Source organism: Vigna unguiculata, chromosome 2 (assembly GCF_004118075.2).
Source record: "Vigna unguiculata cultivar IT97K-499-35 chromosome 2, ASM411807v1, whole genome shotgun sequence".
Lineage (NCBI taxonomy): Eukaryota > Viridiplantae > Streptophyta > Magnoliopsida > Fabales > Fabaceae > Vigna > Vigna unguiculata.
The window spans coordinates 23,229,913-23,242,135 of record NC_040280.1 but is presented as its reverse complement, the minus strand read 5'-3'; the positions used below and the strand labels follow the sequence as shown (position 1 = coordinate 23,242,135).

General features: G+C 32.2%; 2 protein-coding genes across 4 annotated transcripts; one reads left to right on the top strand and one right to left on the bottom strand.

Annotated features, from left to right (window-relative positions):
* The first annotated feature begins 2,436 nt into the window (after positions 1–2,436).
* Positions 2,437–7,746, top strand: LOC114173431 (cysteine-rich receptor-like protein kinase 2). 3 transcript variants are annotated; one of them, XM_028057832.1, is made up of 8 exons: positions 2,437–2,637; positions 4,452–5,265; positions 5,400–5,513; positions 5,886–6,025; positions 6,098–6,308; positions 6,431–6,665; positions 6,787–6,937; positions 7,069–7,746. In XM_028057832.1, the coding sequence occupies exons 2-8, from the start codon at positions 4,506–4,508 to the stop codon at positions 7,402–7,404; spliced, it is 1,947 nt and encodes a 648-aa protein (XP_027913633.1). In that variant the 5' UTR covers positions 2,437–2,637; positions 4,452–4,505; the 3' UTR covers positions 7,405–7,746. The 3 variants fall into 3 exon arrangements, with proteins under 3 accessions (XP_027913633.1, XP_027913632.1, XP_027913634.1); XM_028057831.1 differs by lacking the exon at positions 2,437–2,637 and adding an exon at positions 3,987–4,218 and having other exon boundaries at positions 4,450–5,265; XM_028057833.1 differs by lacking the exon at positions 2,437–2,637 and adding an exon at positions 4,006–4,122.
* A 164-nt stretch (positions 7,747–7,910) lies between these two features.
* LOC114173432 (2-phytyl-1,4-beta-naphthoquinone methyltransferase, chloroplastic) lies at positions 7,911–11,967 on the bottom strand. Its single transcript, XM_028057834.1, has 8 exons — positions 11,756–11,967; positions 11,612–11,676; positions 11,420–11,510; positions 10,474–10,562; positions 10,122–10,255; positions 9,975–10,036; positions 9,534–9,633; positions 7,911–8,208 (listed from the first exon to the last, which is right to left on the bottom strand). The coding sequence occupies exons 1-8, from the start codon at positions 11,858–11,860 to the stop codon at positions 8,108–8,110; spliced, it is 747 nt and encodes a 248-aa protein (XP_027913635.1). The 5' UTR covers positions 11,861–11,967; the 3' UTR covers positions 7,911–8,107.
* Positions 11,968–12,223: the final 256 nt, after the last annotated feature.

Sequence of the window (12,223 nt, the reverse complement as noted above, 5' to 3'; positions counted from 1 at the left end):
ACTCATCCGTTTTTGCTAAATACCACCCTTCTCGATCTATTTCTGTACATGCTTTGTTCTGGTATTTAATTACCTCTTTTCACTTCTATTCTCATCTCCTATTTTCTTAAGTGAAAACTTACATGAAAAATAACACATGAACAAATAATTATTTTTGTTTTTACATTCATAAATATACAATACGTCAAATAAATTTCTTTGCTGTTTCCATAAATAGATGGAAATTTTTTATCTGATTTCATATATGTATTTATGAAAAAGTAAAATATGACAAATAATTATATTTATCTTAGTTATTAGTTTTTTTATGATTTACATTCATCAACGTGTATTAAATTAATTTTCAATTAACGGTGACCTGTTAATATGCAACTAATACAATAGTAAACTTAACATTCAATTGTCAGGGTTCAATATCTTCTTAGACGACATCTAAATAATCATATAAATTGTTAGCCTTGAAAATGTGTTATTTAATGGCCCTATGTTTTGCTTTAAGTTCTTGTTTTTCTTTTAATAATTTATTTTTGCAATTATATATTAAAATTTTCTTTCAATGAATCAATCCGACAATAAAGAATAAAAAATATGAAAAAATCATCGTTGTATAAACTTTTTTATTAAGAACTTAATTAGTTCTCAGTGGTGATCATGAAAAAGTAGAGAGAAGATTGAAGATGCATTACAAGAAAATCTTAAATTAAAAATTAATTTTAAAAATAAAAAATAGTTAATCGTAATTAATTTAGATATGAATTTACGAAATTTAAAATTATTGATTACTAAAATAATTATTATTATAAATAAAAAATAATTAATGATTAAATTAGTTATTAATTAATTAGAGACTAATTTATAAATTAATTTATTTTGATAACCAAAATTTAAGTAATTAATTTTTATTGATTATTTTTTTTTAGTCAAAATTATGATAGTTAATTTTAAAAATCAATTTGATGACTAATTATAATTTTTTATTTATAATAATAAATATTTTAATAACTGATAATTCTTAGATTTGTGAATTGGTATTTAAATTAATCATTATAATTATTAATAATTATTAATTATTATTTAAATTTTTTCTTGTAATTACATAACATTAGTATTTTTTTCTATCATATTAATAATGCAAAATATTTATTAATTTTGTCAATAATTAAGATTTAAAAATAAATAGTGGTATATGATTATGATGAGTGTAGTGGTGTTTTGGGTGATAGCATTATACGGGTGGGTGGGTGAAGTTGACTTCTTCTATATATTTATCTGACATGCTACTTCAACATATTTAATGTTTACTTTTGTTTTGTCTATTGTTTGGTAGACATTATTTCACGTAAGATAAAGATAAAGTGGTGGACTTGATTTTTTTTTTTTTTATATTTGTTATTAAAAGTTAAAAAATAATATTTTAATAAACACGTTACTTTTTTTTTCAACTTCTTTTTAATAAAATTTTCTTTTATATTCTGAAAAAATGCACTTAAAAAGAATTTGACATTACATTAAAATAACTCGTCAAATTCACAAATTTAGCATTATATTTATATTCCAGTTATAGATAAACTTTAGTTTTGTTCAACCTATTCTTTATGTTTAATTGGTTCATTAGCTTTAAAATAGTTTCAGTTTGATCTTTTAAAGTTTTAATATATTCAGCTTAGTTCTCTTCACACAAAGCTAACAAAAAATTGTATCTGTGTATTTCCCTTATCTTTAATATGACTTAATAACATTTTTTTTCTTTATAATTGTAATATGATTTAATACTTTTTTATTTAATATAGTCTTTATATTTAAAAAAAAATAATATGATTCTTTTGCTAGATTCGTGTTAATATTGTGTAGATAATAATAATAATAATAATGATACGAAACTTTCTGCCGTAAATACTTCTAAATTCTTAAATTGAAAAAATTAGTTCTATAGTTGACTTCTTTTGTCCTTTTAGTGACCAAAAAATTTAGTGTCTCTTTGTGCAAATACAGGAAAATGCATGGAAGTTTCTTCCACTGACCTAGTTTCTCCTTACTATTGATCTCAAAACCGTACACGTTAAGTTTCAAACTTTTTTACATTAAAAGTTATGATTCATATCACTTACACTTGTACAAATTTTCAGACGATTTTCTATTTTTTCTTCCACAAGAGTTGGTAGAAATGAGATTGTTTCATATAAAATATTAAACAGGATTTGAAACTGACATTTGTGTTACATCAACATTTTTTTCTAAACTAAATAAATAGTTTTTATGTTTCTTTCTAAACGAAGAAACTAAACATAAAAATAGATTAAATTGCAGGGCAAAATGGTAAATTCAGAGTATATAGACGACCTCCGAAAATGTTGAACGATTCAAAGGTACGATGTTACCTCGCAGTCGCAGCTACATTTGATTACACTATTCGTTTTCTTGCATACACTACTGGTATCGTTGTCATACTCTGTTTTTTCAAAACCCTTCAAATTTTCAAACTTTCATCTCAGTTTTTGTCTCAACCTTCGTTGACCTGTCTCCTCGTTAAATCTTCCTATTCTCTCACACCACCAACTTCAATTCACTTCCCATTTTCCATTTTCCAGTGCTTCTTCTTCTTCTTCTTCTTCTTCTTCTATGCAGACCGAATCATAGGTAAGTAACAATTTCCTCTCAAATTCTGTTCCAACCTTTCCTATTTTTATGTGTAACACCACTTGCTTCCAGTTCTTGTAAAACAAACTAAGCCACATGAACAACCAGAGTTATTTTTGGTTCATTCTTCTTTTCTTTTTCCGGTTTTCTTCAGACTGTGTTGTTGTTGATCACTGGTTTGGTTCGTGTGGGGTGACATGAGGAGTTGTTGACACGTGTGGGTTTGATAATAAATGGGTTAGGTTTTGTTGTGGGGAAAGGTTTATATTCCAATAAATGCCCACTTTTTTTATTTTTCTTTAGTGTTAATCCGTTTGAATGGAGAGTGTACTGTGAAAATTTATCGTCTTCTTTTAGATTAAAATATATAGTAGTGATGTAATTGTACGCTTTTCTTAAAATAATAAGAAACAAATTTAACTTATTCATTGTTTTTAAAATAATAATATTTTTTTTTAATTAATAAGTATATTTTTTATTGTATTTTATCTTCTTTTCTTCATATTTTTCTTATTTTTTAGTAACCAAACAAAAAGTAGAAGAAGCTTTTATTTTCATAAATAGACAACATAGAAAGGAAAATCACTTGGCTGCACTTGTTTGTGTTCATCCTTTTTTCTATTCGTAGTAAAACCTACAAGAAATTCTTGACAATTTTTTCGTATATAACCAATTGATAATTTTTTTTTACAATAATAGCATCATGAACAATTAAATAAATAATTGTCTACTAGTTATTTTAGTACTCAAAATCTATCTAACCATTTTTAATACACTTTTTTTTCAGAAGTCAAATTAGTATCAAGATCTAATTGAACAAACATAATTTACTATTTCCTAATTTATTAGAATCATATTGGTTAAGTTTAAGATATAATTATGGAGAAAGTTTAAGGTATCAGTTTTAAATTAATACACACACATATATCTTCTCACTTTTTTTTTCTAACTTGAAAATCAATTTTACGCGATTCATTAATGAATTTCTCCTTGAAATTTATTAAATTCGAAAAAAAAAAGGCTAAACAACAGTCTTAAAAAACATAAACAGCTAACATAAGTTTTTTCATATTCTTTTCCTATTTTCATCACCTTCATTTTCGTACTCTGTTTGTGTTTCACACCACCTCCACCAACTGTCATAACAATTTTATTTTATTTCATTTAGCTGCATTTTTTAAAAGTTGATTAAAAAACGATTGTTAATAAATTATTACTATTAATTCAAAGTGGGGTCTTGGGGTGGAGTGGCTTCTATTCTGCTCCTCATTTTTCAAACTGTTGGTCCGATACTTAATATTCATCACCATCATTCATACGTCATGTAAGTGAGAGCAAGTTTAAAACTTTAGTTTTTTTTTTTTTTTTTACACCTCTGTGATAAACATGGAAAAAGAACCAAAATCTACCTTTCCAATGATGATTGCCAAAGTAGCAGTACTTTCTTTCATTCTTTGAGAATTCGAGGATGCACAGAAAAGGAAAGTACGAACTTGAGATTCTGCCTTCTTCGCTTTCTTTACGATTTTTTTCTTCCAAAGACCCTCTTGATCTTCAACTTGCCTTTCTTCTCAGGAACAGATAAGTTTTTGGAATTCAACCTCAAACATCATGTGCCATGAAATTTGTGATATAGTAGTTGTTGAAACATGTGAACATTTTAGCTTAAGCATTAACTATCAGTTGCGCCTGTTAGACAAACTCCATGCTTGTTTCTGATTCACTAAAAGAAATCGTAAAATTAGAACATGGAATGACTTTTTTTATCGGACATAGCTACACAATTATTCTAAACCCTCCCTTTTATTCCACAGTTTGTAAGTGAATAGCCCACCAGAGGAATCTATTTTGATTGGATCGTCCTAAAAATGAAGAAAGTAGTCTCTGTCACCTCTTTATGCTACCTTGTGCTGATGAAGTTACTGCTGCTATCAAAGACTGTTACAGCAGAACCAAGGGCCAAGACAGTCCTAGTAACATGTGGCAATGTACGAGAGCACAATAGTACTATATTTGTTCCCAATTTTGTTGCAACTATGGAGAAGATCAGTGATGAGATGCGGAAAACTGGCTTTGGCACAGCAGTTGTAGGGACAGGACCTGATGCTAACTATGGCCTGGCCCAGTGTTATGGGGATCTTTCATTGCTTGACTGTGTATTGTGCTATGCTGAGGCACGCACTGTTCTTCCCCAGTGCTACCCTTATAATTCTGGTCGCATTTTCCTTGATGGGTGCTTCATGAGGGCTGAGAATTATAGTTTCTTTAATGAGTACACAGGAGCAGGAGACAGAGCTGTATGTGGGAACACGACCAAGAAGAATTCAAGTTTTCAAGCAGCGGCAAAGCAAGCAGTTTTAAGAGCAGTTCAAGATGCACCCAACAACAAAGGACATGCTAGAGGGAATGTTGCTGTCGCAGGAACAACTAACCAATCTGTTTATGTTCTGGCTGATTGTTGGAGGACTTTGGACCAAAGGTCTTGCAAAGCATGTCTTGAGAAAGCAAATGTTTCCTTACAGGGATGCTTGCCCTGGTCAGAAGGACGAGCACTCAACACCGGCTGCTTCATGAGGTACTCAGACACAGATTTTCTTAACAAGGAGCAGGAAAATGGGAGTTCAAGAGGTAAATAAATTGTTGATGTCTTCATAATTCATAATTGACCAACAATCTGTGCTTGGATGCAGAATCCTGCATTCAAATATTTTTAGAGAGTAATGGTGAATGTTGAGTATAGTTCATTTTGATGACTTGTGCAGGTAATGTGGTAGTAATAGTGGTTGCAGTAGTTAGTTCGGTGATTGTTTCGGTGGTTGGAGTAACTATTGGAGTTTATATATGGAAACAAAGATACATTCAGAAGAAGCGAAGAGGTAGTTCTCTTATTTGATAAGTATATTTATATTTATTAGCTTGAGAATGAGAAAGCCAAAATTTTATAATCATTTTAAAAAGCTGTATTGAGACAAACCAATTCGAGCTGAGCTAAGGTTTTCTCAGTGATTACTTTCTTCATTCAAAAATTTCAAACCTTGAGCCTTGCTTAGGAACAATTTAGTATCTTGTCACTTAGACTACCAGATATTGGTTGTTTCCTTCTCCTCTCAAACATAAATTGTGTATGAATTTTTTTATCTTTGAAGGGATTCTTCACCTTGTCTATAAACAAATTGATGAAACATCACTAGATACACTCAACTATGTGAAGGATATTTACCTATTTCAATGTTCATTCTGGTTTCCAGGTTCAAATGATGCAGAAAGGTTAGCAAAATCACTTCAGAACAAAAGCTTGAACTTCAAGTACTCTACATTGGACAAGGCTACTGGATCTTTTCATGAAAATAACAAGTTAGGGCAAGGAGGATTTGGAACAGTTTATAAAGTATTTCTCTTCTCTGAAGACAAATATCTGTCCATTGTACAATCAACACACTCTTACAGTTTGCTATTGCAGGGAGTTCTAGCTGATGGAAGAGAGATTGCTATCAAGAGGTTATATTTCAACAACAGGCATAGAGCAGCAGATTTCTACAACGAAGTGAACATAATTAGTAGTGTGGAACACAAGAATCTGGTCAGACTCTTAGGATGCAGCTGTTCAGGACCTGAAAGTCTGCTTGTTTATGAATTTCTGCCCAATAAAAGTCTTGATCGCTTCATTTTTGGTAATTGCGGAACTCATGCAGTAGGGCTTGACTACTCTTTTCACCTCATTTTGATCACAAAGTGATTATAAATTTATCATGACTTGAACTAAATTTAATATTTGTCAATTTACACATGACAGATAAAAACAAGGGCAAAGAATTGAACTGGGAAAAGAGATTTGAAATTATCATCGGGACAGCCGAAGGATTAGTTTATCTGCACGAGAACTCTAAAACAAAGATAATTCACAGAGATATAAAAGCCAGCAACATCCTATTGGATGCAAAGTTTCGCGCTAAAATTGCAGATTTTGGTTTGGCCAGATCCTTTCAAGAGGACAAGAGCCACATAAGTACAGCTATTGCAGGAACTTTGTAAGTATCTTTTCATAAATCACTTGCTACTTTTGAACAAAGAATAGTACGAGGGAAAGACCCTGGTGCTGTTGCAGGAAACTGAAGCAATATTGTATCTGAGATAACCATGGTCCTGCAGGGGGTATATGGCTCCTGAGTACCTAGCTCATGGTCAGTTAACAGAAAAGGCAGACGTGTATAGTTTTGGAGTGTTGCTGCTAGAGATGGTCACTGGTAGACAGAACAACAGGAGCATAGTATTGGAATATTCAGACAGTTTAGTTACAGTGGTAAGTAGCAGATTCTTTGGTTGTTTTCTTCTGGTTGTTGTTTCTCTGTACATTGATTGTGGTTAACAAAATAAATAACTGATGAAACAATTCTGTTCTTCCTTTTACCAAAAATATTCTGGCAAGATCAGGCATGGAAGCATTTTCAGGCAGGGACTGCTGACCAATTATTCGATCCAAATCTAGAGTTACAGGAAGACAACAACCGCGAGGTTAAGGATGATATTTTAAGAGTGGTTCACATAGGACTTCTATGCACCCAAGAGGTCCCTTCTTTACGACCAATCATGTCAAAGACATTACAGATGCTAACAAAGAAGGAGGAGAATCTAATTGCTCCCTCTAATCCACCCTTCCTAGATGAGAGTACCATGGAACTTCATGACACAAGTGTTGACCCATTTTATCATCTTCATGCAGCTCATTCAATGGCTACCATGTCCCATAGCTCTTTCTATCCCAGGTGACCACAAGAATGCAGAGAATCCCTGCAGCACTGCTTGTGATTGGCAAATAACTTGGTCTGCCTCAGACCTACGACACTTAAGGTTGCTCACCAAGCATCCAGTGGTTTGCTATTTAGAATGCGTACTTCAGACAAGAGGAGATTTTAAGCCAAATGTCCAATTCGGTTATGGGAAGCAAACAATGCATACTGTACAGTTTCATATTATAGAATTATATATCAATTTGATTTACGTGACAGCTCATAAATACTACACTCTTGGATACAACTATTATTTATTCCATTTGCGTAAGAATAGTTTTCAATGGGGAAATGAATAAAGCAAAGATTGTAAGCTTTGGTATATTGATATTTAATGAGTCCAATTCCAGTGAGACAAAATGATAAAGCACTGGCATATATTCGGAACGTCGTCAAGAGGAACAGAGGAGATTTGTATCATCATGATAGAAGCTTTGAGAAATATCAGATGAAAAAAAATATGAAAATGTGATTGAAGCATTTCCATGGAACATTTAACTCTGTAAATAAAATTAATAAAATGCTAGGCGAGAGCTTATCTACTGTTAATTCAATAGTGATGCATATGAATTAACAGCATAATTTATGTTTTTTACAACCAGAATACAACAGAATCATCCACAAGCTGCGGTAAATCTATTTATAGAAAAAGGTGAAAAAAAAAAAAAACATAAATCCCATGTCTAACGCTTAGCTACCAAACACCCCATGAGGCCTCCACCAATCTCGTAATGTCTGGCATCAGAAAATCCTACTTCGAAGGCAAGTTTCTCCAATTCCTTCCCTGTGCATCACAGGAAGATTCATAAATTAGGAAATCAATCTTATCAAAGTTCTACCATCAATGAACATAATTTATGTCTCATTTGTTTGCTAATCATTTTCAATTATTATACACAATTACAAACTGCATGATTATCAACTAGGAATGGTAATTGTACCCCCAACCTAATGAAAACCTGCAAAAAAATGCTCAAGATGGATAGAGGATTACATGTTAAATAGACATAGGTGCAAAAATTGATGACTAAAGCACCCCACCACTCACTCACAAATAATATAGTATCAAGTATAATATAAAAACATACAAATGTGCTCATGTTATGTAAATGAACAAAAGAAACTTTTGTGCTGGTGCTTAGGACATTTTACTAAACAAGCATCCATAACCCTAAGTAACCATTTCAATGTGAGGATCAATAAAACTGAAACTTTTTGCACAAGCCATAGATTGAGCTTAGAGGACTTCGGCAGCATTGCATCCCTAGCCTGCCTATGTTAATATGTTTATTTTTTTGTTAGTAAGAAAACTTTAACCCATGACCTATCCCTCCTCCCTCCATTAGAATTTTACCATCAAATCAACCTTATAATCCTTAGTGAGGTTATTCAGTTGGCCAATAAAGAATGGGAATAAACCAGGTAATTCATTGGGGCATATGACCTTTGTCCACATTAGGCAAGCTCAGGCTATGTCCATTTGTTAAATAAGTTAGGCATAGCCTTTTTGAAAGCTTATTTGGCAAGAAAGGGTCAAGACTTTAAGTCATTACAAAATCCATTTAGATTAGACTAATAGACCAACCTATTTAAGCAAATACAAATAATATAATAAATAATAGTATTATTATTTTATTGAACTATAACATTATGAAAATATATATTTATAGACTTCAGCTCTTGTTCTACACAATGCCTTGCGCCATTAGTCTATTTAAAAGTTTGTTATTGACCTTTGAAAAGGCCCTGCTATAAAATAGGCTTTTGGATATGCTTTCAAGAAGTCAGATTGTTAGCAAAAGTTAGCCCTTAAAAATATAAAAAATATTATATTTTAGGAAATATGCCAGGCCTAATTTTATTCAAGGAATTCGCTCAATCCAATAAGTATGATAGATCCCAACCCATATAATATTCACAGAAAAAAAGGTAAGTCATACGATTAAAAACCCAAGTCACAGCCACACTTATGTCATTCTATAGCCACTGAGCAACACAAAGTAAGTCTCTCAATATATCTCAAGTACAGAGAAGAAACAGGTGAGACAACACAACGTAAAAATCCTATAAAAAGTCTGATCTGATAAAAAAATTCACTTGGAAACAAACCTGTTAAAAATTCTCTTATTGAACTTTTAAGGTATCTGTATTCCTCTGAAAGACCATAACCAGAGGCAACAGGGACAACAACATTGTCAATCATCCATTCCTATCATAAGTAAATACGTGGGGTTACCTTCAGTGCATCCAGGAATAAAAAGTGGTAATATTCGTTTAGACAAGTGGACTGTAAATTTTTCCCTAAACTTAGCAGTACCAAAGATGATTTTCATCAGTCCTGTCTGTCAAACTGATGAACTCACTCAAAAGCATTGCTGAAAAGAATGAATGCATTTTTCTTTCACATATCTTGATTTTTAGTCTTAAGCCAAACCTTTTAATTCACTGAAAAGATCAGAAGGGTAACTATACTAGTCTAAAATAAAGGAGCATTGGTGTGCTGATTATCATTAGATCTTGTATAAAGCAACAAGTGAGGCTGAGATATACCGTAATTGCAGAAGTTAGTGACTCATTGCTTTTATTAAAGTCCAGTATAGACACTGTAGAGCCTGGAAAGCAAAAGAAACCATAAAATGCATCAAATTTCATATAAACATCAATTATCAAGTTAATGGATAGAGATACAAAACCTACCAGCTCTTAGGACACGGAAAATTTCCTGCATGGCCTTATGTTTATCAACCACATTTCGAAGACCATAGCCCATAGTGATAGCATCAAACCAACCATCCATAAATGGCAAATCAAGTGCATCACCTTCAACCCACCTACGATGCAACAAACCATTACTACCTTCCCACAGCATCAATGATACTAATATACAGCACAAACATAATAAGAACTCTACTATACACACTGCTAATATCTTTATTCTAGACGAAAAGTTCTTTTTAAGTCTCAAAAATAGAAAGAGTTTAAAATTGTATTAAAAAAATCCCCAGGTTATAATTAATGTCTGCATACTGCAAAATTTACCCATGCTCACTCAATATTCGTGAAGCACTTCTTTGAAAGCAATTGCTGCCGGGATGAAGCAATCGATAACTGATCCTTCGAGAAATCAAGACCAATGACCTGCACCACAAAACATTCGATGTACCCTAACTTCACTATAAAATTCAAATACTATAACAATAAGAACAATTAATTAAAATACACGTATACTTACAATGAAATGTTTTTTTAAAGTCTCCTTCAATCATATATCGTCATTTATAGCAGGTGCAATCATGTCTATAATAATTACCTTAAAGCTTAAAAGATAGAATTAGAAGAATTCCGGATTCATTAAAAGAAATACTTAGGCCTAATAATAATGATAGTAATACATGAATTTAATTAATGTCCAATATCCTATTAGCAATGAGAAATCATACGAGACATGGACAATTCTTAATATAGATATTACAAAAGTCAATAAGTTTATCATACATGATAATATTTAATTAGATGAAAGTAAAAAATTAGATGAAACTGTAAAATCCCTCTTCACTCATTTAAAGTACATTAATAATAAATTTAAAGCTTAAATGCACTTTTAGTCTCTCCCCTATAGTAAAGATGTGATTTTAGTTCGTCTATCAATGGAAATTTAGGATTTGTTAAAAGTTTAATTTACTGACGTGTCTAAGAAACTACAATCGCATGTTGAAAACATATAACCAAATTAGGACACAATGAGAACTTGGGAGACCAAAATTGTTAATTTAGAAGAGTGTGTGTATAAAATAAGAAAAAAAAAAAAACTTCTGCAAGTATATGCAGTCTTCCATATATCTTTTCCAAATTTTTATTTCAACTTAGTTTATGATTTTATAAAGAAATCAATTTCCTTTTATTTTTTCATGTTTTTCCTCTCTCTCTTAGGAGTCCAAAGGGGGCTTGCTATTCATAGGAAAGCAATTGAAATATGAGAAACTAAAATCAAACACCTTGCCATCACAGCCTACTTTGTCGGACAAGAGAAATGACAAATCCCCACTTCCGCAGCACACATCCAACACACGATCACCCAATTTTGCGCTGTGTAAATTCAAACAAACACTCAACTAAGAAACGAAAATACAACGGTTACAATATTTTGAAGAAAAATGCGAAGGCAAAAATGGAAGAAAGAGGAATACCCAGTCCATGACACCGCCATTCGCTTCCAAACCCGGTGTTGCCCAAGGCTCAGCAAGTCATTCAGCTGTCCAAAAACACACAGAGAAACGGCGTAAGTTATAAAAGAGCTAACAGAAGAAAGGAAGAAAAGAATAGTGGCGCACGTTATCATAGACAGGAGCAATGCGGTTAAACAACGCCCGGCGCTCGTTGGTGCACCGAATCAACGTTGGTCGGAAAATGGAAGAAAAAGGAACTAACGTAGCCATATACTTCCGAATTCGAATTCACATTCACATCCACATCCGAAACATTTTATCTACGCACGTTTGTAACATTTTGCGTTTACACAACAGCGTACCACGCTTCGTGGGCCGACCCATGGCCCAAAACTTGTCTTTCACGATGTCTAACCAATCTTTTGGTTTTGGTTTTTTGAGAGTAATATAATTCATGGTGACAATGCCACCACATTTTATCTCTTAAGTTACTATTGGAAAGGAATGTCATACTTATGACGCCAGCAAGAATGATGCTTTTGAGAAATTGAGTTGATTTTTCTAAAAAATGGAGAAGACTAAGCATAGATTCACTTCTAGAAAAAATTCCAACATTTATGTTAGAGTTTTATA

What these genes read in the sequence shown, in the direction of transcription:
- LOC114173432 (XM_028057834.1), bottom strand. Translation starts at nt 11,860, where the DNA reads ATGGCTACGTTAGTTCCTTTTTCTTCCATTTTCCGACCAACGTTGATT. An exon ending in CACTAACTTCTGCAATTACG is followed by an intron (nt 9,634 to 9,974) that starts GTATATCTCAGC and finishes TACTTATGATAG; the next exon opens with GAATGGATGATTGACAATGT. An exon ending in AATAAGAGAATTTTTAACAG is followed by an intron (nt 8,209 to 9,533) that starts GTTTGTTTCCAA and finishes TGTGATGCACAG; the next exon opens with GGAAGGAATTGGAGAAACTT.
- LOC114173431 (XM_028057832.1), top strand. Translation starts at nt 4,506, where the DNA reads ATGAAGAAAGTAGTCTCTGTCACCTCTTTATGCTACCTTGTGCTGATG. An exon ending in GGAAAATGGGAGTTCAAGAG is followed by an intron (nt 5,266 to 5,399) that starts GTAAATAAATTG and finishes TGACTTGTGCAG; the next exon opens with GTAATGTGGTAGTAATAGTG. An exon ending in CAGACAGTTTAGTTACAGTG is followed by an intron (nt 6,938 to 7,068) that starts GTAAGTAGCAGA and finishes TGGCAAGATCAG; the next exon opens with GCATGGAAGCATTTTCAGGC.